At 49.2% G+C, this 26,783-nt stretch overlaps 1 protein-coding gene across 2 annotated transcripts in view; it reads right to left on the bottom strand.

Annotated features, from left to right (window-relative positions):
• Nucleotides 1-1,154: 1,154 nt before the first annotated feature.
• NRP1 (neuropilin 1) overlaps nt 1,155-26,783 on the bottom strand; it is a 172,881-nt gene continuing 147,252 nt past the window's right edge. For both annotated transcript variants that reach the window (XM_060192503.1, XM_060192504.1), the window contains exons 13-17: nt 19,679-19,816; nt 14,248-14,519; nt 13,155-13,251; nt 11,006-11,056; nt 1,155-4,287 (exon numbers count right to left, since the gene is read on the bottom strand). In XM_060192503.1, coding sequence (XP_060048486.1) covers nt 3,998-4,287; nt 11,006-11,056; nt 13,155-13,251; nt 14,248-14,519; nt 19,679-19,816 — 848 coding nt within the window. In that variant the 3' untranslated portion in view covers nt 1,155-3,997. The remainder of the gene's footprint in view (nt 4,288-11,005; nt 11,057-13,154; nt 13,252-14,247; nt 14,520-19,678; nt 19,817-26,783) is intronic.

Genomic DNA, 26,783 nt, shown 5'->3' with positions numbered 1-26,783 from the left:
TCCTACATGTGGCGGTCCAGTTCTCCCAGCACCATTTGCTGAAGAGCCCTTCTCTTCGCCTGTGGGCAGTTCTGGCCCCTTTGTCATATATAAGGTTCCTGGACCTGTGTGGGCTTAGTTCTGTCTATCCTGTTACATTGGTCCATACGTGACACACTGTTTCCACTCATATTGCTTTGTCGTACAAACTAAAGTCAGGAATTGTCACGTCCCCAGGTAGTAGCTATTTTTTCTTTTTAAATTTTTCTTGCCATGTAGGCTTAAAAAAAAATTATCTTTATTTCTTAGATAGAGACAGCTAGAAATTGAGAGCGAAGGGGGTTACAGAAAGGATGAGGCAGAGACACCTGCAGCCCTGCTTCACCACTTGTGAAGCTTTCTCCCTGCAGGTGGGGACTGGGGGCTCAAACCTGGGTCCTTGTGCATTGTAACATGTGCACTCAGCCAGGTGCGCCACCACCCGGCCCCTGTAGTAGCTATTTTCTAAAAGAACTAAATTTACCAATTGATCTTTGTGAATTTCAGAAAAGTAAAACTTTTGCCACACACAGCAAAGTTGATAGAAAACTCTGGGGGGCTGGGTGGTAGCGCAGTGGGTTAAGCGCAGGTGGTGCAAAGCGCAGGGACCATTGTAAGGATCCCGGTTCAAGCCCCCGGCTCCCCGCCTGCAGGGGAGTCGCTTCACAAGTGGTGAAGCAGGTCTCCAGGTGTCTGTCTTTCTCTCCTCCTGTCTTCCCCTCCTCTCTCCATTTCTCTCTGTCCTATCCAACAACAACAACAACAACAACAACTCTAACAACAATAACAACCACAACAAGGCCAACAAAAGGGAAAAAATGGCCTCCAGGAGCAGTGGATTCATAGTGTAGGTACCGATAACCTTGGAGGCAAAAAAAAGAAAAAAAAAGACTAAAGACTTGGGGTCAGAAGTTTCCATGTGTAAGGTCAAATTTGTACGACTCATCTTGACAGAGTCCAAACTGGCTTCATATTCTAATTTTATGAAATGTCTTGTTAATCTTCTCTCCTTATTAGGAGAATATTTTTTGAAAGAGAACTTAAAAAAATCTTGAAAGTTTTTTGATGCTGGAATAACACCAAATTCTTTAATAAGAACAAAACCACTATAAGGAAAAACCATCAGGTCTGGGATATTTTATCAAAATGTTTAATTCAACTGTTTCTTTGGAATGTAGTAGTCATAGTTTGGAATTTAAGTTACAATTCAGTTCTACGTGTTTTTTTTTAATGCTACTCAGTGTCTGAGAATACAAATGTCATTTAAAGTTAAGGCTTCGCTGTTCGTTTTGAAACAACAATTTACAAGTGTCATATTGTCATAGAAAATAAAAATTTCTGTAAAAAAAATTTGCACAAAATCTTATGATGGTACAAAACATGAAGCAATACTATACCAGTAAAATGAAAACATTTTTACTACAGAAAGTCTTATAGATTTCAATAAAGAAAAAATATGTTACTTTACACCTTTAAAAATTATGAAACAATCTAAAACAATATAAACGGAACACTTCTGTAACACTGCCTTTACAAATTAATAACTTTATAAACATATAATTTTTAAATATATTTATCAGTGCAAGATACTTTAAAATTTAAAGTTTCAGTATCATTTTTTCCTTGGCTGAGGACAACTCTAAGTCTGTTGTCTTTAAAAGAAAAAAAAAACAAAAACAACCAGTCATAGTGCTTCTATCCTGGTATGATTATAACAAGTGGATGTGACACCTCTGGGGCCCAGAAGCTATTCTTCTTTCAAAGTGATCAATACTTTCCTGGAAATCAAAGGCATTCTCAATCCAATCAAGTCAAGATGAATGGACTGTCCATCTGGGAATGCAAACGTGACTCCCGTAAAGAGTATCTGAGTGGGACTTGGAGCAGCACAGACGGGAGAAAGATCTAAATGTTCTTAACTAATACGTGGCATTACACGAACTCTCAGAAAGCACCCGGTGTTGCTCTGGGCCATTCACAGGCTGCCTGCAGGAGAAGGGATTTTCCTGTGGCTCTAGAGGCTAAGGTCCTGTGGGCCCCTCGGCAGGCTCTGTCTTTGTGAACCACTGGATGTTTCTAGAAGCATTCTTCCAAATCTTTTTTTTTTTTTAAAGTGTTGCCACTAAGTGACTTTTAAAAAAAAAATTTTTTTTTATTATCCTCCCTTTTCTTATCTTAAAACACTTCAATCCTAGACATCAGGATTCATAATGTCTTTCTTACAATTATCTGTTCTTTCTGACACTCTGCCTCCTTATCCAAGAATCAAGGTTTTCTCCGGGGTCATTTATGAAAATGAACATCTTTCAAATGTCCTACTTGGGATGTTTGGAGAACATTATTCAGCTGTTCCCTGGAGACTCTCTTGAAAGTCAATTGTTTTTTCCCTCAACTTACTGTCATTTCCATTCAATGTGGACATTTCTATATATATAAAATTCCTGTGGACTGTACTGTAAGAACAAATGGCCGAAGGAGAAAAGATACTGTCACTTTAGCCAGTCAACAAGAAAGCCAAAGTTAGACTTTGGAGGGCAAAGTTAGGAATTTCCCTTATTTATTTATTGTTTTTAAACAGAAAATCTAGTCAGAGTGTTTGCCATTACCAGCCGGTTAAAGCTGCAAGTTTCTTTTCTGGACAATGGCAAATCCTTAAATCCTAAGAAGGGGGAAAAGACAAGAGAGGGGAGAGAGAGAGGGAGAGAGATGGAGAGAGAGAGAGAGAGAGAAGGAAAGAGAGAGGCTGGAGAGAAGAGTTTACATTTGAAAATACATTCCATATGAAAGAACTATCAGAGAGAATATTGCAGCTTTATACAAAAGGGTCAAGAGACACGAAGTTCAACTACGGGAGAAGCAGGATGAGTAAACCACGGGGCCGAAGCTCACAGCCCTGGCCTTCCTGGCCAGACGCCTCCCACTAAGCGACTCTCTTCCTAGTCAGCGGGCCATCCCCAGCAAGAAACAGCGGGCTGTGAGGGGAACACAAGTAGAACCAGTACAAACAAAAAGGCACTTGAGAGCAGAGTGGAGCCAGTGCCGAGGCCTTGGTTGGTCACGGCAGCCCGCCCAGTGGCCGGCAGCGTTCTGCATGGAGTTCGCAAGCACGAGGTTTCAGCACGACACTGGAACACGTCGAGGGCATCGGACGGTATTGCTTCGTAACAGGGCCGATGGGTGCTGAGCCCGCGGCTGGCTGGAAACTCAAACGTTGGAAACCCTCCTTGGCTGGGGCACGAACCTGGCCACCGGGTCCACAGCAGCGCAGCTCGGCGAGGCCGCTGAGCCACACTGCCTCTGGGAAGTTCCGGGCACTGGGATCCAGGCAGCCTGTCTGTCGAAAGGGGCCTCACTGAATAGACACTTGGTGCCAGCATCTTGGATTTTGCACAGTTTCAAAAAAAAAAACAAGAATGAACGAGAAGAGAGAGGGAGAGAGAGGGAGAGAGAGGGGGAGAGAGAGATAGATAGAGAGAGAAAGAGAGAGAGAGAAAGAGAAAGGGAGAGAAAGAGAGAGAGGGAGGGAGAAAGAGAGAGAGAGAGGGAAAGAGAGAGAGGGAGGGAGAGAGAAAGAGAGAGAGAGAGAGGGAGAGAAAGAGAGAGGGAGAGAGAGAGAGAGAGAGAAAGGGAGGAGGAGGAGGAGAGGGAGTCGAAGTGTTCAGTCAGCCACACTGGGTCTCAACCCCGGCCTCTGGCTGTGCCAGGGGAACAGCTTCGGGCAAAGCGGACTACGAGATTCTGAGCGTGAACACGGCCTCTCGCTCCCGTCTGCCGGCTACACTTCATCGAAGCTCCTGAGAAAAGCCTGGCTCAGTGTCGTCTGCAAACTTCCCAGCCCACACAGCAGGCCCAGCTGCCCAAGCAAGTCCCCTTCCTCCCTTCCTTCCTTCCTTCCTTCCTTCCTTCCTTCCTTCCTTCCTTCCTTCCTTCCTTCCTTCCTTCCTTCCCCCTCCTTGGGTCTTTGCACAGGCGGCTGCCTTCATGCCTCGGAGTAAGTGCTCTGTGTGTTCAGTTTGTCTTTTTTCAACTTCACGCCGTCCACGAGTTCAAAGTTGTAGTTCTCCAGGGCGGACAGGTTCCTCTCCGACATGCCGCTGTGCCAGCAGGCGCAGTACAGCACCACGCCGCACACGGCCCCCAGCAGCACGCCCAGGGCACTCATGGCGATGATGGTGATGAGGATGGGGTCCAGGGTCTTCAGCACGTTTCCCGGCTTCCGCGAGATGTTCTCGTCGCCTTCCGCCATGCCCTCGTAGCCTGGTGTGCTCCCTGGAGGAGGAGGGGAGGAAAAGCGACTCTTGAGTGCTGTGGACTCAACACGCAGGGTGACTGGCAGAAAGATGGGGCGAAGAGCCTGCTCCACTGCGGGGAGGAATGCAGCTGGGGCGGCCGCTTTGGGAGACGGGACGGGAGCCGAACAATAAACAAAAATGCAATTACTACAGGACCTGGCGATCCCACTGCTAGACCTTTATTCAAAGAACACACGAACCTTATTCAAAGGGACACACGCATCGCTGTGCCCATGGCCGCTTTAGTCACAAGAGCCAAAGCATGGAAGCAGCCTAGATGCCCATCGACAGGTGAGACTGGCTAAAGAAGTGATGGGGTGTACACTCCATGGAATACTACTCTGCCATCAAAAGATGATATTGTGTCCTTTGGGACAACATGGACAGAACTGGAAGTGAGGATGGTTAGTGGAATAAGAAAGACAACTATCAGACCAAAGGTCTTACTCAGATGTGGAATCTGGAGAACTGAGACGTATGAACTTAAAAAAGAAACAAAAAGGGAGTTGGGTGGTAGCGCAGTGGGTTAAACACACGAGTGAGAAGCGCAAGGACCAGTGTAAGGGTCCCGGTTCGAGCCCCTGTCTCCCCACCTGCAGGGGAGTCGCTTCACAGGCGGTGAAGCAGGTCTGCAGGTGTCTGTCTTTCTCTCCCCCTCTCTGTCTTCCCCTCCTCTCTCCATTTCTGTCCTATGCAACAACGACAATATCAATAACAATACAACAACCATAAAAACCAAGGGCAACAAAAGGGAAAATAAAAGGGAAAATAAATAAATTAATTAAGTAATTTTTAAAAAATCTTAAAAAAAAACAAAAAGAGGGGCCAGGCAGTGGCACACCTGGCTAAGCAGACACAAGGCACATTACAGTGCACAGGGACCCAGGTTCAAGCCCCTGGTTCCCACCTGCAGGGGGAAAGCTTCATGAGTGGCGAAGCAGGGCTGCAGGGGTCTCTCTGCCTCTGTCTCTTTATCTCCCCCTCCCTTCTCAATTTCTCTGTCTCTGTACAAAAATAAATAAAAATATATTAAAAACAAAACAAAACAGAAAAGAAAACAAAAGCAAACAAGCAAAGTGTTTTCTCAGACCTGTGAGAACTCTGGGAGGTAAGAGGGCGGTGGTGGTGGGTGTGGTGTGGGATTCTACCCTACAATCCTCTAATCTTGTAACAACTATAATCACAGATACTCCCGATACTAATAATAACACTGAGCCAAGGGCAAGAGAGCAGCCACAAACCCCAGGCCTCTCCCAGAAGCCAGCTGTGGACGTCCGGGCCAATTCCGGGAAACGCCGAGGTTGGTGTTGGTCTCCTGGGACTCAGCATGTGTGGGAGGGGGCAGTGGAGTGGTGATGCAGGGCTTCTGGGAGGTGATGCATCTGGCTAAGTGCACGTAGCACTACGCACAAGGATACGTCAAGGACCTGGGTTCGAGCTCCTGTTCCCTGTCTGCAGTGGGGCTGTAGGTGTCTCTCATTTGCCCTCCCTCTCTCTCTGTCTCCCCTCCCAATTTCCCTCTGTCCTACCAAATAAAATGGCCACCGGGAATGGTGGATCTGTCATGTCGGACCAAGCTCCAGTGATAGCCCTGGTGGCATAATAACAACAACAACAGTCATCGTAATAATAAATAACAACAGCAATAATAATAAAAAGGTGTCAGGTAGTGGTACACCAGGCTGAGTGCACACGTTACAATGTGCAAGGAACTGGGTGGAGCCCCCGGTCCCCACCCACAGGGGGAAGCTTTGTGAGTGGTGAAGCAGGGCTGCAGGTGTCTCTGTCTCCCTCCCTGTCTATCGTCCCCTCCCCTCTCAATTTCTGGCTGTCTCTGTCCAATAAATAAGTAAAAAAATAAACAAATAAAAAAAGAGCCCAGCACATGGACTCTGCCCTGACTCAGATGCCCTGCAGCCTGGCATCTGGGTGTGGGTTACAGTCTGACCTGACTCAGATTCATGCAGCCTGGCATCTGGGTGTGGGTTACAGTCTGACCTGACTCAGATGCCCTGCAGCCTGGCACCTGGGCGTGAGTTACAGTCTGACCTGACTCAGATTCCATGCAGCCTGGCACCTGGGCATGAGTTATAGTCTGACCTGACTCAGATTCCCTGCAGCCTGGCACCTGGGCGTGGGTTACAGTCTGACCTGACTCAGATTCATGCAGCCTGGCATCTGGGCGTGGGTTACAGTCTGACCTGACTCAGACGCCCTGCAGCCTGGCATCTGGGCGTGGGTTACAGTCTGACCTGACTCAGACGCCCTGCAGCCTAGCACCTGGGCGTGGGTTACAGTCTGACCTGACTCAGATTCCATGCAGCCTGGCACCTGGGAGTGGGTTACAGTCTGACCTGACTCAGATTCCCTGCAGCCTGGCACCTGGGTGTGGGTTACAGTCTGACCCAACTCAGATTCATGCAGTCTGGCATCTGGGCGTGAGTTACAGTCTGACCTGACTCAGATGCCCTGCAGCCTGGCATCTGGGTGTGGGTTACAGTCTGATCTGACTCAGATTCCCTGCAGCCTGGCATCTGGGTGTGGGTTACAGTCTGACCTGACTCAGATTCCCTGCAGCCTGGCACCTGGGTGTGGGTTACAGTCTGACCTGACTCAGATGCCCTGCAGCCTGGCATCTGGGTGTGGGTTACAGTCTGACCTGACTCAGATTCATGCAGCCTGGCATCTGGGTGTGGGTTACAGTCTGATCTGACTCAGATGCCCTGCAGCCTGGCATCTGGGTGTGGGTTACAGTCTGACCTGACTCAGATTCATGCAGCCTGGCATCTGGGTGTGGGTTACAGTCTGACCTGACTCAGATTCATGCAGCCTGGCATCTGGATGTGGGTTATAGTCTGACCTGACTCAGATTCATGCAGCCTGGCATCTGGGTGTGGGTTACAGTCTGACCTGACTCAGATGCCCTGCAGCCTGGCACCTGGGAGTGGGTTACAGTCTGACCTGACTCAGATTCCCTGCAGCCTGGCACCTGGGTGTGGGTTACAGTCTGACCCAACTCAGATTCATGCAGCCTGGCACCTGGGCGTGAGTTACAGTCTGACCTGACTCAGATTCCATGCAGCCTGGCACCTGGGCATGAGTTATAGTCTGACCTGACTCAGATTCCCTGCAGCCTGGCACCTGGGCGTGGGTTACAGTCTGACCTGACTCAGATTCATGCAGCCTGGCATCTGGGCGTGGGTTACAGTCTGACCTGACTCAGATTCATGCAGCCTGGCATCTGGGCGTGGGTTACAGTCTGACCTGACTCAGACGCCCTGCAGCCTGGCATCTGGGCGTGGGTTACAGTCTGACCTGACTCAGACGCCCTGCAGCCTAGCACCTGGGCGTGGGTTACAGTCTGACCTGACTCAGATTCCATGCAGCCTGGCACCTGGGAGTGGGTTACAGTCTGACCTGACTCAGATTCCCTGCAGCCTGGCACCTGGGTGTGGGTTACAGTCTGACCCAACTCAGATTCATGCAGTCTGGCATCTGGGCGTGAGTTACAGTCTGACCTGACTCAGATGCCCTGCAGCCTGGCATCTGGGTGTGGGTTACAGTCTGACCTGACTCAGATTCCCTGCAGCCTGGCATCTGGGTGTGGGTTACAGTCTGACCTGACTCAGATTCCCTGCAGCCTGGCACCTGGGTGTGGGTTACAGTCTGACCTGACTCAGATGCCCTGCAGCCTGGCATCTGGGTGTGGGTTACAGTCTGACCTGACTCAGATTCATGCAGCCTGGCATCTGGGTGTGGGTTACAGTCTGATCTGACTCAGATGCCCTGCAGCCTGGCATCTGGGTGTGGGTTACAGTCTGACCTGACTCAGATTCATGCAGCCTGGCATCTGAGTGTGGGTTACAGTCTGACCTGACTCAGATTCATGCAGCCTGGCATCTGGATGTGGGTTACAGTCTGACCTGACTCAGATGCCCTGCAGCCTGGCACCTGGGCTCGACTGTAGGCCATGTCACAGTGCTAAGCCAGGACCAGGCCATTAAACTTGGCTGAATATTTACTCACACATTTGTCCTGCGTGAGCCTGTGTTTGCTCCAACTCCTGCCCTCAAGACCAGCCCCCAGGAGCCCCTCCTGACCGCCTGTCTGGTGGAGCTGGCATGTGGGCACGGCTCACCGTGTGGTTTGTCCACGCAGAATGTCTCCAGGTCCCACGTGTTCTCCCAAGTCACCCCAAGAGGAAAGGCCTCTCACAACAAGGGAAGGCTGCCGCCCTTTAAGACGGGTTCTGGCCCAGAAAGGGAACCCTCTCCGGGGTGTACTGAAGAGAAGGTGCTCAGTCAGTACCCAGCATCCCTATGTCCCTGGGGTGCTCACGGCAGAGCCGGTGGCTGGGGACAGGCTCTTCTTTGGAGTGGAACACGAGAGAATTCACATGGGAGCCCCGAGGCTCATTACCTGGCCCCAGCAACGACGCTCAAATGCTAACACGCAACCCGTGAGGTGTTTATTCGGTGCTGCTCCCATCAACAAGGATTCCAATCAAAGAAAACTAAAAATATGACACGCAAGTCCCCGGACGGGGCCCAGCGAGCCGGGGGAAGGGGGAGTTAATATTCTCTCCCCGGAGGGCACCTTGTTTTGAAACAATCTCAGATGAACTTCACCACTCAGACGGACAACGTAACAGCTAAATGAGCCCAGTGTCCATGTTACTGACAGCGGAGCTGAGGGCCCCGTGGGTCTGTCTGTACTGGGTTCAAGCCTGGCTCTGGGAAGACCAGACCACATCTCTGGGGGCGGCAGGTGGTGGTGCTGGCGGGCGGGGTACAGAACCGCAGGCAACATCGGCAGCAAAGGATTCTGGGGTGAGCGTCCAGCTGCTCTCAACTGCCCCCCCGGAGTCACACCTTGGAAGGCCTAGCTGTCATCAGGCGTCTTGGGTTGGACCACGACACGGTGGTCAGCACAGGCTTGTGTTTTCAGGCTGACCTGTCTGGATAGGTCTGGGGCTGCCAGCTGAGCGACTTAGCAGCAAATGCGGAGGCCTGCTCTGAGCCTGCCTTCCCCTCGCCTGAGGGAGCCGGGACTCCAGAGACGGGCTGTGAGGGCCCTTAGCATATCAGCATATTATATATATTATATATAAATTAGTACTTAGCATGTCAGCTCCTCAACGGACACTTGCCGTCATCTCATCGTCACCAACACCATGCTCACAGATCCTCATCTCCACAGAAAGAGGAGTCCAGCTGGAAGCATATGCAGGGCACACAGCAGACAGGCAGAGAAATCGAAGGAGACCCTGTGGGGAGCAGCCTAGAATGTTCCCAGCCAGGACCACGGACTGTGAGCTCAGACTGGCAGGGCTGCAGAGGCCACACAGGCTCCTGTGCTGACTGTGAATGAATAAGGGCCCTGGGTCAGATGGATGGGGTCAGATTTACACTGAATGGTGGGTGTTTATATACTCGCCCCTGTTCGGGAGCTGCTCTCTGCCCTGGTCCAGCTTTCTAGGCCTATTCTCAACTCTGACACCATCTTCTCAGATAATACTTTTTGCCTACCTACATGTTAGCTGTCAGGCTTAGGTGAAAACTAGTCATGGACCCTTGGAATATACTTAAAGCAGACTTCCTAGCTTCTTCCCACACAAAGACCCCTAGTTCCATCTGCTCTATTTTTACCTTTAGGTTCCTGATTTATTAATTATTAAACAATGTTCTGTTTTGTATCTCACTGCCTTTCAGCCACCAAGTCACAGGTGCTACCATGACGCCATCCTGACTTCCCTGGGCAGACGCCCTCACCCATGTGTCCTGGAACCTCCCCTCCCCAGAGCCCTGCCTCATTAGGGACAGACAGACACAGGCTGGGGGTGTGGATCGACCTGCCAACACCCATGTCCAGCGGAGAAGCAATGACAGAAGCCAGAACGCCCACCTTCTGCTCCCCATAAAGAGTTTGGGTCCATGCTCCCAGAGGGACAAAGAACAGGGAAGCTTCCAATGGAGGGGATGGGGCACAGAGCTCTGGTGGTGGGAATTATACCCCTGTTATCCTACAATCTTGTCCATCTTTACTAAACCTCTAATAAAAAAAATCGGGGCCCCAACCTTTAGAGATCACGTCTGGATGGCGCCCAGACCTGAGAATCCAAGCTAGCTCCCCAAACCTGACGGAATCACCCTCCACCCTGAACGACATGCATCAGTCTCTGCTTGTTCCTTGTCTCCACACTTGCCAAATGTTTTACCTCCTTTAATCTCTAAATTCGCTTAAATGGAGAGTTTTATTTATTTGTTTTTTTGGATCCAGACAGAGAGAAACTGAGATGGAAGGGGGAAAACAGAGCAGAGAGACAGAGACACCTGCAGCCTTGCTTCATCACTTGTGAAGCTTTCCCCTGCGGGTGGGGACCCGGGGCTCAAACCCGGGTCCTTGCATGGTGATGCGTGTGCTTAAAATTCTTCTACTAGCTCAGCCAGAGGGAAGTCAGGGTCCTTGCATGGCCCCAGGCGCACCACTCACCCACGCCAACCCTGCCATGGTGGCTCCCTACTCCTCAGGGCAGAGGACACTGTGGCAGTGACCCAGCCCACAGCACTCTGTGCAGACACCCAGCACTGGGGCCTGCCTTGGTGTGCCACTAGGCTGGAGTCCCACACGCTCTCTTTAGCATCAGACAAAAGTCACCGTAGCTTCCAAACACAATTGGTTAGAGAGAAACGCACCTGTGTCATCAATTATATTGTCCTGATTCTTTTTATCCAGGTCTGCCGGTTCTGAAGAGTTAGACAAAACAGAAAGAAGTATTTAAACACAATACAAACCACCTGTGACACACCTAGTTAAGCGCACACATTACAGTGCACGAAGACCCAGGTTCAAGCCCCTGGTCCCCACCTGCAGGAGGGAAGCTTCACAGGCGGTGAAGCAGGGCTGCAGGTGTCTCTCTGTCTTTTTCCTTCTCTGTCTCCTCCTCCTCTTTCAATTTCTGTCTTTATCCAATAATAAATAAAAAAAATATTTTTTAAAAAAGAAATCTTAAAAAGAAAAGTGTCTGGGAGAAGTCAAGTCTGGGCATCATGCTGGCTGTGAGTTGAGAGCAGAAGCCCCAGGCACTGTGTTCCCTGACGTGTCCTCACCATTCACGAGAGTCCTGAAGGTGAGCTCGTGCCTGCCTGCTTGCCCACACACAAATAACAAACAGCTGGATGCATCTTTGCAGCTCAACACCCCACAACACACTCTTGATGAAGTCACTTAATCATCACAAGCATCTTACTGGCTTAGCAACGCGAGACACTTCCTGTGCCTGCTTGTGGCTTTCTGAGCAGAACGCCTGACAGCAGCTGTGGCTCCACTGAGCCCAGACCCAGGACAAGAAGCAGGCCTGTAGCATTCTCTTACTCAGGCACATTAGTTCCTGGAGCCCAGGATGCTGTCTGTGGGTGGCGAACTGAGACTTGTTGCATTGAATGGAACTTACAGCTTGCATGGCTTAGCCGGTAGCATTTGCCTGACATTACAAAAACATCACCACTGTCAGTGTCATCTTGGGACAGGAAAGTGATGCTCTAATATTTACTATATGCGTGGTGTATGCCTTGAGCATCAATGCAGATTGGCAGGTGGAAAATTTATAGAACAGTTACACTGAGCTATCAGAACTCAATATTTTCTTTTCTTTTAAAATTATTTGTTGTTGGATACAGACAGAGAGAAATTGAGAGGGGAGGATGGGTATATGAGAGAGAGAGAGAGAGAGAGAGAGAGAGAGAGAGAGAGAGAGAGAGATCTGCAGCCCTGCTTCACCACTCGTGAAGCTTTCCCCCTGCAGGTGGTGACCAGGGGCTTGAACCCGGGTCCTTATGCGCTGTGATGTGTGCGCTTAACCAGGTGCACCACTACCTGGCCCCAACCCTAATCACTTTCTGAGCAGTGAGATATTAAATAGATTTCCAGCCCTAACACAGACCTTCTCCTTCTCCTCCCAACCTTTTCAGTCAACCCAATCAAAGCATTAACATTTAAGAATTACATATATTCAATATGTCCTATAATAAAGACTTTGTAAATTGCTGAAGTAGACAAAAAATAGATCTTAACCAATGGGGCTCCCGTGTCTTAAATTCGCTCACTAGTCTTGTTCCACTTAGTTATAATTAATATTCTGTTATATCCTGATGTATAGCAAAAGTTCAAGTGTAGAAGATGGAGCTTAAGGCTAATCACTGTGTCACTAGTGTTGCTATTTATACTTCTACACCAAGAACTAGGGACTAGGAATCGGTCTTCTGCATCAAACTTTTACCCATACACAGCAGACTGATCAAAACCTTACACTCCCAATTACTAGGCAGTCCTCAATTCCACCGCTTCTTTCTGAGCCGTGTCAAATATTTTTAGAAGCAGGAGCAGCTATTATTCGTAATGGAGAATGATAACTTGTATGACTCATCAGCTGTGTAATCTTCATTCATAGTGATGGGAATACCCGGAGGCCAGCTGTTCTGTGTATGCACTCAGAAGTTTGGAATTACCGAGACGTCTGGGTTTTCTACTTCTCATAAAAATATTTCGGTGTGGAGCCAAGAGCTGATAAAGCCCGAGTGAGCGTCTTCTCTGCTAACACACTTGGGAGTCCACACTGTGTACATAGCTTTGTCAGCATCAGGCTGACACTCTAAATGAGCTGGGCTGGGCAGTGAGGGCGGAGAAGGTGGACAGGCCTGTGTTTATGCTCAGGGCAGCAGAAGCTGCATCTCAAAGGATGTGCTGAAAAGGCCACTTTGGAATTCTGAGTCTGAATGAGCAAGACCAGACCACCGAACGCAGACAGAGGTGGCCTCCTCTGTGTCTGCACGGCCAGATACTCACTGACGCAGTCCTCCTGTGGGATGTGGTTGTTGATGCTGATGTCATCCACGGCGATGCCGCCCAGGTTCCCCTTTCCGATTTCACCCTCGAAGATCACCTAGCAAAATGAGATCATTTTCACAGTATTTTATATATCTATTTATTTATTTAGCCTCCAGGGTTACTGCTGGGGCTCGGTGTCCACTGCTCCTGGTGGTCATTATTTTCCATTTTATTGGACAGGACAGAGAGAAATTGAGAGAGGAGGGGGAGCTAGAGACACCTGCGGACCTGCTTCAGCACTTGAGAAGTGTCCCCGTTGCAGGTGGGGAGCCGGGGGCTCGAACTGGGATCCTTGGTGCTTTGTATTATGTGCACTTAACCCTGTGTATCCTCGCCGACCCCCATTTTCACAGTATTTCAGTGTGAGGGTTTTTTTTGTTGTTGTTGCTGTTCCAGATAGCAGTATTCCTCAAGCTTTATTCAGCTCAAGCTATGGCACAGACATGGAATGCACAAGCTCTTGCACGAGCATCTGATCACCCACCCTGACTAGCTGGCAGGTTGAGAGCACTAAGCTTCTCAGACTCCTCCTTTCATTACACAAAGTGCAGAGGTGGGAGGCAGCCTCGGAGGAAAGCAGCCTCAGCGGTGTTGTGAGGCCAGAAGCAGACCGCATTTATCTGGGAGTCCTCCTGAGGCCGGTTACGAAGTGGCCTTTCCCCTTCACGCTCAGAAGCTGAGGCTTTCTCACTGGAATCCAATCCAGGAGAATGAAATTCTGACACCTGACTAAGATTGCCATCAACACAGCAGTGCCTACGGTGTCTGGGTATGAGGAGGGCAAGGCGGTGGCACCTGGTGGCAGGCACAAAGACCCAGGTGCGCGCCCCCGGGCCCCCACCCGCAGGGGGCAAGTTTCACCAGAGGTGGGGCAGGGCTGAAGGTGCCTCTCTTTCTCTCTCTCCCTCTCTATCACAGTCCCTTCTTCATTTCTTTCTATCTCTATAAAAATTTTAAAAAATTACAAATAGTCTTTTCAAAGCCAACTGCACATGTCACGTGCACAGCCTTCAAAGACTTGTCCCCGTGACGGAGCGCAGGAGGGTCGTACCTGGTAGAGTTTCAGAGACTTATGGAGTAAGACGCGTCCTTCCTTCCAGTGGTCTCCTTGGTGTCCAACGGCCGTCCAGACCAGCTGGTCATACTCCTCGGGCCTCTGGTATCGGAGCTTTACCCTCAGGGTGCCCACGTGGGAGCCTGACATGTGGTACCAGAAGGTCATGCAGTGGGCCGAGCTCTGTGAGGAGACCACAGGGCTCACCAGCCGGGCCACTTTGCCTTTCTGGTTTGCATCAGCTTGAGAGTAGATGAAGTTGCCGTCTCCTGCTGGGACAAGGGCTGTGTTAGGGACAGTGGCTAGACCAACCACGTCTTTGCCTCTTTCTCTCAAGTTTTTGACACTTGAACTTTCCCTCAAGGGCTGAGTGCCCAGAAAGTACGGTGAAGTGGAAAGAAGACGCTGTCTGAATACTTTTAGTCCACCTGCATGCTAGCTGTCAGGCTCCGGCAAAAATGACAAAAGTCACGGGCCTCTTGGGACAGACCTAAGAGACTTCCTAGCTTCTTCCCACACGCAGAGCCCTAGTTTCATCTGCTCTGTTCCTACCTTTGGGTTCTTGTTTGTTAAACACTTTGTCCCGCTGTATATCTTACGGCTTTTTAGCCACCGAGTTGCAGATGCTACCATGATGCCATCCTGACCTCCCTGGGCAGACGCCCTCACCCATGTGTCCTGGAGCCTCCCCTCCTCAGAGCCCTGCCCCACTAGGAACAGACAGACACAGGCTGGGGGTGTGGGTCCACCTGTCAACACCCATGTCCAGTGGAGAAGCAATGACAGAAGCCAGAACTCCCACCTCCTGCTCCCCACAAAGATCTTTGGTCCATGCTCCCAGAGGGATAAAGAACAGGGAAGCTTCCAATGGAGGGGAGGGGACAGGGAGCTCTGGTGGTGGAAATTGTGTGGAATTGGACCCCTGTTATTTTACAGTCTTGTTCATCATCATGAAATCACTAATAAAAATCTTTTTTAAAACAGAGGACACTGTCCAGCTGTTGGAGAATCCCTTGGGTACATTCTGCAGGTGGAGGTGTGATGGGAGCAGGGCCAGGAGGCAATGCTTGTATGTGACTGTTTGGATGGCATTGCAGGCGGACCTGCACAGTGATACCTGCTCTCTGTACCACTGCCAACAGACTGCAAAGCCCAGGGCCGGCTCGAGCCGCGATTCCCATGCAACCTTAAGGCCACACTTGGGCAACACAGATATCAGGAGGCCTGAGAAACACTCTTAAGTGTCATCTGAGCAGCAGAGCTTCTGGATGGTGACCACAGACACCTGACCATAAGAAAGCAGTCATTGTCAGGGCCAGGCGGTTAAGGCACCTGGCTAAGCACTCACAGTACAGTGTGTAAGGACCCAGGTTCAAGCTCTGGCCCCCACCTGCAAGGGGAAAGCTTCACGAGTGGTGAAGCAGGGCTGCAGGTATCTCTCTCCCTATTTCTCCCTCCCCTCTCAATTTCTATCTATCTAATAATGAATCAATATATGTAAATATATTTTTTAAAAAGTTGCATTTCCTCCAACAATCCCCAAACAATCTCTTCCTCCCCAAACTTGAGGTGTCCGTCCCTTTGCTCCTTCCTAGGCTGTAGGCCCTTACTCACGGCCCATGGGGCCCAGAACCACACGTGAGCCCCACTGCATTTGATGGGGCCTTCTGGCTCCAGAACAGGCCACAGTGCGTTTCTGAGGCCAATCGGAGCTTGCAAGGTAGACACTTGCTGAGCCCTGAGGACTTAGCTGGGGCTGGGCTCTAATGACCCCCAGTGGGAGCCTTTCCTCCTGCCATCACCCAGCTAAGCACACAGCTGGGTTTCACCCTTTGCTCTGCAAATAGCACTCACCTCCTCCAGCCTCTCACCTGAGCTACGTGTGAAGCCAGGTGCTCCGGCCTCAGTGGGCAGACGGCTGGCTTCTGCTGGTGGCCCCTGGTGAGCTACTTGGTCTGTGTGTGCTTGTACTCCCCACCCCGCGTCAACAGCAGCAGGTGGAGGAGGTGGCAGAGGGCAGCTTCCTCCTCTGCCCTGACTTACTCCCCCCACCAGGCTTAACAGAGTCCACGTGGAGGGGGACAAGGGACCCCCACTCCAGGACCCTGCTGAGTGCTTTCTATCTCTGCAGTTCCTCCCTTGAGATCCTCGGGGCCCTCCGGAGTGTGAGCTCTCACTGTCTGCCCAAGAGGGTGTCACCCAACCGTGTGACTGTGCCCACCAAGACGGCTGGGTGGAAAAGGCCCGTCTTGCCCACACCTGCCCCCAGTCTGGAGAAAAAGACCAACGAGAAGGAGACACAGGGAAGAAAGCCATTTGCTGAGCCCACCGGCTAATTCTGATCAAGTCAGGGGCCAGGTGGCAGAGAACAGGAGGAAGCCGGAACGGCTGGAGAAGGGAGCCGGCCTGGGCAGTCTGGGTTGTCGAGACAGAACTCCCACCACTCCTCTGATGAGCCCCTCTCCTCTGAACCCGTCCCAGCATCTCCTCACGCAGCAACACTGTTCACGGGAGCGGGGGACAGGCCCCTGGCTTTCAGAAACTGTCTGGAAGCAGTTATATATTGCTGGAGGTCAGGCAGCCATAGAAGATTGGGTTTAACTCAAGTGTCAGACCATTGGATTTTCAAATAAAACAACAAAAGACAAATTCCTTCCAACAGAGCCCAAACTGGGCAGCAGGATGGTTTACTTAGTGTCTATTAATAAACATTGGGAAGCGGGGTCAGGTGGTGGCGCACCTGGTTAAGCGCACAGGTTACATTGTGCAAGGACCTGGGTTCAAGCCCCCGATTCTCCCTATGGGGGGAAAGCTGTGTGAGTGGTGAAGGCAAGGCTGCAGGTGTCTCCGTTTCTCTCTTGCTACCTCCTCCTTCCTCTGGACTTCTGGCTGTCTCTATTCAATCAATAAAGAGAATAATAAAACAAAACAAAAAATGGAGAATCCCCGTGTGGTAGTGCCGCCAGCCCACAGGCTCGAGCCAGGGCTCACTTCAGCCCAATTTTGGTCTCATGCTAAGAAGCGCCTGCCTTTCAGGTGTCAAGCTCACCCAGATCTCTGGGCAAAGGGCTGTGCATCTAGGCAGAGAGGCTCTTTCTCATCTGGGCAGCCCCCACAGTGGAGCCAAGCAAATCTGGGAGAACAAAAGAAAGAAATGTGTCTGAAGGAGCCACACTGCCCAGCTGTCTGTCTGGACGAGGTCTGTCTCCTTTCCTGCTCCTCTGACGCTGGAGGTTCCGCTATATGTCTATTTTTTCCCTTTCCGGGTTTTATCATAGTTTTGGGTCAGGAACTCTGTCTTCTTTTCCTCAATTAGCATTCTCCTTCTGCAAGACTTTGAGTCTTTGTCTCTGGCGCACATAGCTTTTATTTTTTAATTATTTATTTTCCCTTTTGTTGCCCTTGTTGTCTTTTTATTGTTGTTGTAGTTATTATTGTTGTTGCTACTGATGTCTTCATTGTTAGATAGGACAGAGAGAAATGGAGAGAGGAGGGGAAGACAGAGAGGGGGAGAGAAAGACAGACACCTGCAGACCTGCTTCACCGCCTGTGAAGCGAATCCCCTGCAGGTGGGGAGCCAGGAGGCTTGAACAGGGATCCTCACGCAGGTTCTTGCACTTCGTGCCATGTGCGCTTAACCCGCTGTGCTCCCGCCTGACCCCCCCCCCCCCAGCACATAGCTTTTAACCTGCTCCGAATGTCAGGTCCTACTGAGCCACTCGGCTTCACTTTGCACCCATTTCTCTGCCGTTTCTGCCTTCATGCTGGCTAATTGCATTTGGTTAATTTGATGTGATTTACAGTCAAAGTATTTGAAGTGTGTCTAAAACTGCTTGTCTCAAGATTCAGTTGGAAGTGTCTCGGAATTGAAGGAGTCCAGTCTGATCCAATTTCCCCGTCATTCTCATTATGCAAGGAGCTGGCTGTGATGGAGGGAGGCCTATTCCACCCACTTAACGGTTAGATTCACTGGGGGTGGGGGAGAGGGTCAACAAAACGGGAAAGGCATGGGAAAGGCATGAAGTGCGGCCCACTGGCCTGTTCACAGCATCCACACGGGAGTGACTTTATTTAATGAGATTTCTGGGCCTCCGCAAACCTGTCACTCGGGGATCTTTCGGGAACGGGCCTCCTGAGCAGGTGGTTCTGTACCTCGGCGTCTGGCTGATAGTCTGCGGGATGGATATTGGTTGCGTGTGTTCGCTCGTGTCATTTCTTTTTATTTAGTCATGGAATTGTGTTATTTTTGCAGGCTGCTGTTGGCTCTTCATATCACACCCAAGTTGAGTGGCGAAAAGACTCGTAGTGAGACCGGATGGTGGTGGAGAAGGACTCCAGCTGCAGGGTCACTTTTATCTTAGAAGGACCTTCAGACAGTGGGTGGGATGCACTTGGAGCTGGGGCGTGCTCAGGGTTTCCCTACTCAGCAGATGAACAATCTTCCCCAGAGGAATACGACCCTCAACCTGCTTTTACTTCCGCTGGCAGGGTGGAGCAAATACTATTTCTTTGGTTGTGAAATAAATGAGGAACAATATGTATCTGGATTTTTTTTTTAAAGTAACTCAGTGTCAGGGATGATAGAAAGTAAATAAAACTCCTCTGGACAACGGTCAAAGTCGGGTTATGTTTCCATAGGGGCTTTTGTTATGACTAGTTAAATTGATTTATTATGGTAATAACTAGTTATAACCTCTATTATGTGACATTATTATACTTACAGCATTTACTATGTTATAACTATATAACTATATACTAGTTATATTTATTTATGCATTTATTTTTTTGCCATCGGGGTTATCTTTGGGACTTGGTGCCGACAGTAGGAATCCACTGCTTCTGGCTGCCATTTTTTCCTTATTCGTTGTCTAACTAGCTCTCCCCTCCCCTCCCCTCCCCCTCCCCTCCCCTCTCTTCTCCTCTCCTCCGCCTTCTCTTTCCTCTCTTCTCCTTTTCTTTTTTGCTGGGGCTTGGTGCTGGCACTATGAATCCACTGCTCCTGGTGCCCATTTTTTCACTTTATTGGACAGGACAGAAAGAAATTGAGAGAGTTAAGGGGAGATACAGAGGAAGGGAGACAGACGGACACCTGCAGACCCCCCTGCAGCTGGGAAGCCAGGGGCCTGACAGGGCATCTTCACACAGGTCCTTGCACTTAGTACCGTGTGTGGGCTTGACCGCACACCCTAGCCATTTTCTACTCTCAAACAAGTTTTGAAATTTTCCACAAAAAAGTCCCAGGGAGGCCAATCCCTTGAAAGATGGACTCAGCATTCTCTATAACTTGGCCTAAGGGAATCTCTCCTAAGGGAAGAGATGAGGGCAGGAGTGAAAAATCACTGGAGAAGTTTAACCCCTACACCCCGCCCCGGCAGGCAGCACCCCCTTCCCGGGCTCAAAGGAAAGAGCCCCAGCGAGCTTCCCTTACCTGTGTGGTCCTGGATGGGTCCCGTCTTGCTGGTCAACACACTCCACTTGAGTTGCACTTGACTGTCATGTTCCCAGTGGCAGAAGGTCTTATGGGAGCCCCAGCCAAACCCACAGTTGAAACCGTATGTTGGGAACTCTTCAGTGGGTGGAAGACAAAAGCAGAGACAGAGAAAGACACTTGAAATCACTTGGGGTTAGAAAGACCCTTGCTACTGCAAAAGCTGAATAAGGGCAAGAGACGGGCATACTTTAACGATGACTCTTTAGTCACTATCAGGCCACCCCATCAGCTAGTGAGATTCCCAAACAGACATGAAGGGCCTAGACCTCGAACAGATCCCTCTCTCCATTGTTACTGGCCATCTCTGTCAGGAACAACAAAATAGAACCCTTTGTGGGCCCCCATAGGGCCTTGCCCTCAACTTGGATCAACAACGGTAGAGAATGTTCCATCCTCTGAAGGGAGGCTGGACAACATACTCTGTGCTACACCTGAGGAAGATGGGTCCTGATACTGGGGCAGCTTGGAATGTTCCTACTCATGACCACAGAATGTGAGCTCAGATCTACAGAGATGCGGAGGTCACATAGGCTCCTAAGCTGAATATGGGCCCTAGATCACATCAGATCGACGGGGTTTACAGTCAACAATATTTATACCCCTTTCCCATATTAGGGAGCTACTCTCTTCCCTGACCCAGCTTTCTGGTCCTTCTGCCAGCCATGACACCATCTCCCCAGGCAGTAACTTGGATCCACCTGCATATCAGATTTCAGCCTTTAGGTTCATGATTAGTCAACAATTTGTTTGGCTTTGTCTGTTAACTCTCTCTTCAGCCACCAGGTTCCAGATGCTACCATGATGCCAACCAGACTTCCCTGGGCAGACAACCCCACCAGTGTGTCCTGGAGCTCCGCTTCCCCAGAGCCCTGCCCCACTAGGGAAAGAGAGAGACAGGCTGGGAGTATGGATCCACCTGTCAACACCCATGTTCAGCGGGGAAGCAATTACAGAAGCCAGACCTTCCACCTTCTGCATCCCACAATGATCCTGGGTCCACACTCCCAGAGGGATAGAGAATAGGAAAGCTATCAGGGGAGGGGATGGGATACAGAGTTCTGGTGGTGGGAATTGTGTGGAGTTGTACCCCTCTTATCCTATGGCTTTGTCAATGTTTCCTTTTTATAAATAAATAAAAAAAAGACCCTTGCTGGGAGTCTGGCGGTAGCGCAGCGGGTTAAGCACAAAGCACAGGGACCGGCGTGAGGATCCCGGTTCGAGCCCCCGGCTCCCCACCTGCAGGGGAGTCATTTCACAGGTGGTGAAGCAGGTCTGCAGGTGTCTGTCTTTCTCTCCCCCTCTCTGTCTTCCCCTCCTCTCTCCATTTCTCTCTATCCTATCCAACAACGACAACATCAATAACTACAGCAATAAAACAACAAGGGCAACAAAAGGGAATCAATAAATAAACATTAAAAAAAAAAGAAAGACCCTTCCTTGCATTGTTCTCGGAAGGGCATAACTTATGTAACTGAGTATCAGCCCCCTAAACTCTGGGAAGGCCACAGACTTCGGGATTACCAGGAAAACTCCTTCACCTTTGCATGGAGATGACAGAAATGTTTGTAGAACCGTTTAGATGTGGAAAAAAAAAAGGTCCCATCTTTAAAATGAAGACAGTGTCGATTTACATAAGCATGTGTATCCGTCTGTAGCCTTCTAACCACTTCCGTAATATTGAATATGAAAGATACTTTTGTTTTCCAGGATGAGTCAGAAAAACTGATATGCGCCAATGAAGAGAAGCTTAATTAGAGACTGACCTGTGAACCGCAAAGTCTGGAAATGTGGGCTGGCTGTGTGCCCCAGCCAGAGGGCCAGTTTGTACACCGGACCTTCAGTGCCCATCTCTGAAGCAGTTCTCAAGATTATTTTGTTCTCCTGGGCTTTACAGCAAGTCAATTAATGTCAACTCTAAGTTGTTTTTTAATTTTTTTTTTTTTTAGCATATTTAAAAATTCACATAAAGATGGTTCAGACTTAAACTCTCAGTGCAGGGTTATGGACAGTCAAGCACAATTATTTCATCCTTTTCAATACATTTGCACTATGAGTGCTCTAACAGTGGCTCATAAAACTCTACGATTTTGGGAGAATAGCTTCACACCCGTATTTTTAATGTGTAGAGTTCAACCACCCCATCCACAACTAAAATTCTGGGAATCCCCCACCTCCCCAGCTCCCACAGTCTTTAAATTATCTGAAAGGCAGTTGATTCCAGGCCTGTTTTCTTCCCTCCCAAGTTCCTTTGCTTGAGTTATCTACATTCTGTATGTGAGTGCAACCATCAGACCCAAGTACATTTAAATAGCTACCAATTTTCACTCTTTTTTTTTTTTCTAAAATAATGTTCAGAACGCATTAATCAGAATCTGAAAAGGATCTGTGAACGAATTCACAGGAATAATTTGCTTTGTGGGCTCTGAAAGATACCATTTCACCACACTGCTTTGCCCTTTACTTACTTATTTTAATGCCGTATAATCTCCTTATAACTTTTTAAATAATGTATTAGTGATTTAGTACCGATCTGCAGAATTATAAAACAGGGGTCTAATTTCACAGCGTTCCCACCCCCAGAGCTCTGAGTCCCCATTCCCTCCACTGGAAACTGCAGTGGTTCTCCCAAGGTCACAGACATGGGTTGACGATCACTTTCCTATCTGTCTTTCCCTTCCTGTGGTCCTGTCTTCTCTTCCTTTCAAAGTCACACCTATGTAACTGAGTTCTGATCATTGAAACAATTGTATTTTTATTAATAGTTTGTTACAAGATTGTAAGATTACAATGTATGGTTCCACACCTCACCCACCACTAAAGTTCTGTATACTTAATCTTAATATTTCTCTCTCTCTCTTTTTTTTTTTACTCTATCCAATCTCCAAAAGCGGCTTAACTTTAAGTATTGAAAAAACAGTGAGATTCACTCACAGACAGAAGCTGACAAACAAGATCAGAAGGGAAAACACACAGCAGAACCTGGACTGGAGCTGGTGTATTGCACCAAAGTCAGAGACTCTGGGGTGGGGGGTGGGAGGATTCAGGTCCTGGACCTTGATGACAGAGAAGGATCTAGTGGGGGTTGAACTGTTATGTGGAAAACTGGGAAATGTTATGCATGTACAAACTATTGTATTTACTGTTGACTATAAACCATGAATCCCCCAATAAAGAAATAAAAAATAAATAAATACATAAATGAATAAAAGAAAAAAAAAACCAGTGAGCTCATTGGTGCTGGGCATTTTTTCTTTTGCAGACTTAAACCAGCAATGAAAATAATCCTAAGTATAAGGGGCTCTTACTGGGGCCCATCCCACTGCTGTTCAAGTAGGCACACACAGAGGAGGGTCGAGCTCACCCAGCCGGGTGTCCACGAGATGGCAGCATTGAAGCGGGGAGAGAGAGGTGCTGAGGGCAGGCAGTGCACCCAGGGAGAGCCTCAGAGCCCTCCCTGGAACAGTGTGGCCCCTGTGGCATTCACTGCCGGCCATGGGAGCAGCAGGCTGAGGTCACGTCTCAGTCGGATCTTTTCTGTAACTCTGCCCACGTGTTCAAGGCAAGATATTTTCTGCTTTCTTCTCTGAGCTTGGCTTGCACTGCCTGCCCCAACCCCGAGGCAGCGGTGGCAGGAGGAATGTTAATAGAGAGATTTATTGAGTTGATAAAGAGGGTTTGCTCCCTCCCTCGCCCTTTTCTCTCCCATCCCTCAGTTTCCAAGGGACTCTTAGATGCCGACATAACATATTTGGCCGGAGTGCACCGTCTGGTGCCCTTACAACCAGTCGGAGGGACTCTTCATTCCAGTGACAAAGTCACCTTCCTGGGGTCTCCCTAGCCAAGGCAAGCAGCCTATGCCGACGTCCAGAGACCCGAGTGCTCTCAGTTCACGCCACGAGGCCGCATTTTACAGTGGCGGTGTCGTGGATAGGAGTGTTTCATGTCTAGTCTCCCATGACCTTGAAATGGGACTTCTTATTTCCCCCTCATTCTGTTGCTTGTTGTGGTTATTATTGTTGTTGTAGTTATTGTTGTTGATGTCCTTCATTGTTGGATAGGACAGAGAGAAACAGAGAGAGGAGGGGAAGACAGAGAGGGGGAGAGAAAGACAGACACCTGCAGACCTGCTTCACCGCCTGTGAAGCGACTCCCCTGCAGGTGGGGAGCTGGGGGCTCGAACCAGGATCCTCACGCCGGTCCTTGTGCTTTGCTCCACATGCGCTTAAACCCGCTGCGTTACCGCCTGAGCCCCATGAAACGGGACTTCTTAAACCATGAAAAAACTCTCCAGAATCCACCACACTGGGTGCGGTGCGGTGAGTTATGCAGATAAAATGCAAGATAAAATGAACTCAGCAAGGCTGAACAGTCTCGGATGTCACAGCCCAGGTCCCTGGGATGTGCTGGAGCAGAGTCTCATGTTAGAAGATCTTAATACTGGGAAATACTATTACTACTCGTATGGATTTGTGTTTTTCTCCTTAAACGGAGCTTATGAGGCAAACTCATACAGGATGCTAGGGAGTCAGCAGAGTACACAGACTCCTGGTTCTGTTTATTTTATTTTTTTAAATTTTTAAAATTTATTTTCCCTTTTGTTGCTTTTGTTTTTCATTGTTGTAGTTATGAATTTCACCACTGTTAGATAGGACAGAGAGAAATGGAGGGAGGAGGGGAAGACAAGAGAGGGGGAGAGAAAGACAGACACCTGCAGACCTGCTTCACCGCCTGTGAAGCGACTCCCCTGCAGGTGGGGAGCCGGGGGCTCGAACCGGGATCCTTGAGCTGGTCCTTTGGCTTTGCGCCACTTGTGCTTAACCCGCTGCGCTACCGCCCGACTCCCTATTTATTTTTTGTTGTTTTTTTTAACTTTATTTTATTTTGATAGAACAGAGATTGAGATGGGGGAAGACAGACAGACAGACACCCATAGACCTGCTTTAGGACTCGTGAACCTTTTCCCCTGCAGGTGGAGACCAGGGGCTTGAACCCTGGTCCTTGTGCATAGTAATACATGCACTTAACCACGTGTGCTACGCCTGGCCCCTCCTGGTTCTGTTTGCCTGTTAGTTGGTTCATTTATTACAGCACCAAAAACACCCCCATCATCAATTTCACTATTAATGCTCTAGCAATGTTACAGAGTACACGCACTTAAATATTTCTGCAATGACAGGCAGACAGGGACCCACTCTTGCCTACAAGGATGATTTCAGGCATCTCTCTCTCCAAGGCTCTTTTCAAATCTTCTCAGCTAACCAGACAAGTTGCTTGAACTTTCTGTAGTCTATTAGTCTCTTATCTTATCTCAGTCATATAATCAATTTATGGCAATCCAGGCGATATGAAAACTATGTTTATGGGGGCTGGGCAGTGGCGTACCAGGTTATGTGCACAAAATGCTAAGCACAAGGACCCATGCAAGGATCCCGGTTCGAGCCCTTGGCTCCCCACCTGCGGCGAAACAGGTCTGCAGGTGTCTCTCTTTCTCTCTCCTTCTCTATCTTCCCTTCCTCTCTCCATTTTTTTTTTCCAGTCCAATAAAATAGAAAAATGGCCTCCAGGAGCAGTGGATTCATAGTGCTGGCAACAAGCCCCAGCAATAACCCTGGAGGCAAAAAAAAAATCTTTATTTCACCAATGCATTTTTTGCAAGAGGAGGATATGGAATTAGAGTCACTCAACATCAAAAATTCAAGCCTGCCTAGAAAGTCTCTTAAACACACAAACTCCACATCAGAGTTAATAGAAAACAAGAGAGTAGAAAAGAAAAAGCCAGCAGGGTGGAGCAAAGGGAAAAGAGAGAATGTGTATGTCCACATATACGCACCTGTATGTGTATCTGTGTGAATGCGGTAAGTATACAGGACACTTTGCCTTTCCAGCTTCAAGATATTATCCAGGCACCATAGCTACATTACATTCACTGGGAATATTCTGACTGAAGCCCTTCTTGACTCTTAAAAATAGCAGGAAACAATATTCTGAACTTACAACAAGTTTATAGCCTCTGCGAGCCAGACCCAGCTGGGCTTGCTAAAACCCATCACGTCGGCAGTCGAGTCATTAGCACTGCATATGCATACGGACTTAATTTTAAGAGCTGGTGTTCTGAGCTTGTGTTGAGCCCGCCAACTCCCTTCCTCATAAGACTGGAGGTGCCAGGCCCACACATCTAAGGAGACTTGAAGACACTCACAGGGCCAAAGACTTGCCAGGGGGAGCCAGACCGAGAACTCAGGGCTCCCCTCACTTCCTGGCAGAATGGGAAGGGGCTTGTCAGCATCCGTCCACAATCCAGGTGGCCTGTGAATATTGCAGGCCCCTCTGAGTGTGTCTACTGGACTCTTGCTCAGAATAACATTTTCACCATTCTGCTTGAGTCTATGATCAAAATCAGATTATGGTAAGGCTTTGGAAAGGCCCTGCTTGTATATTGAGAGGGGAGAGGGAGATAGAGAGAGACAGAGAGACATCTGCAGCCCCGCTTCACTACTCATGAAGCTTTCCTCCTGCAGGTGGGGACCAGGGGTTTGAACCTGGGCCCTTGCGCACTGTAATGCGTGCGCTCAACCAGGTGTGTCACTGCCTGGCTTGCTTGCTTTCTATCTCCCTTTCCTTCTCTCTTTTTTTCCCCCTGCTTGTAAAGATGCCAGAAGGGTCTAACATTTGCAGAGCTGTGTGGATTTGATGCCTTAACTTGAGTCTCACCACTGGGAAAGCACTTCTGAATGGGCCTGGGGTAACGTTCTTGCCAGCAACTCTGCTCTGAGCTCCAGCTAGAAGGTGACCATGAGCAGATCCATCAAAGAGGATGTGGAGCTCAGGTTCATGACTCAGATCATGGTGAAATAGGACCCCAACCAATTCGGAAAGGACTTGTCTGGGGGCCAGGAGGTGGCACACCTGGTTAAGCACACACATTACAGTGTGTAAGGGCCCAGGTTCAAAGCCCTGGCTCCCACCTGCAGGGGGGAAGCTTCACAAGTGAGGAGGCAGGTTTGCAGGTGTCTCTCTCCCTCTCTAACTTCCCTCCTTCCTC

This window comes from Erinaceus europaeus, chromosome 6, assembly GCF_950295315.1.
Source record: "Erinaceus europaeus chromosome 6, mEriEur2.1, whole genome shotgun sequence".
In the NCBI taxonomy this organism is placed as follows: Eukaryota; Metazoa; Chordata; class Mammalia; order Eulipotyphla; family Erinaceidae; genus Erinaceus; species Erinaceus europaeus.
This window is presented reverse-complemented; position numbering and strand designations above follow the sequence as displayed.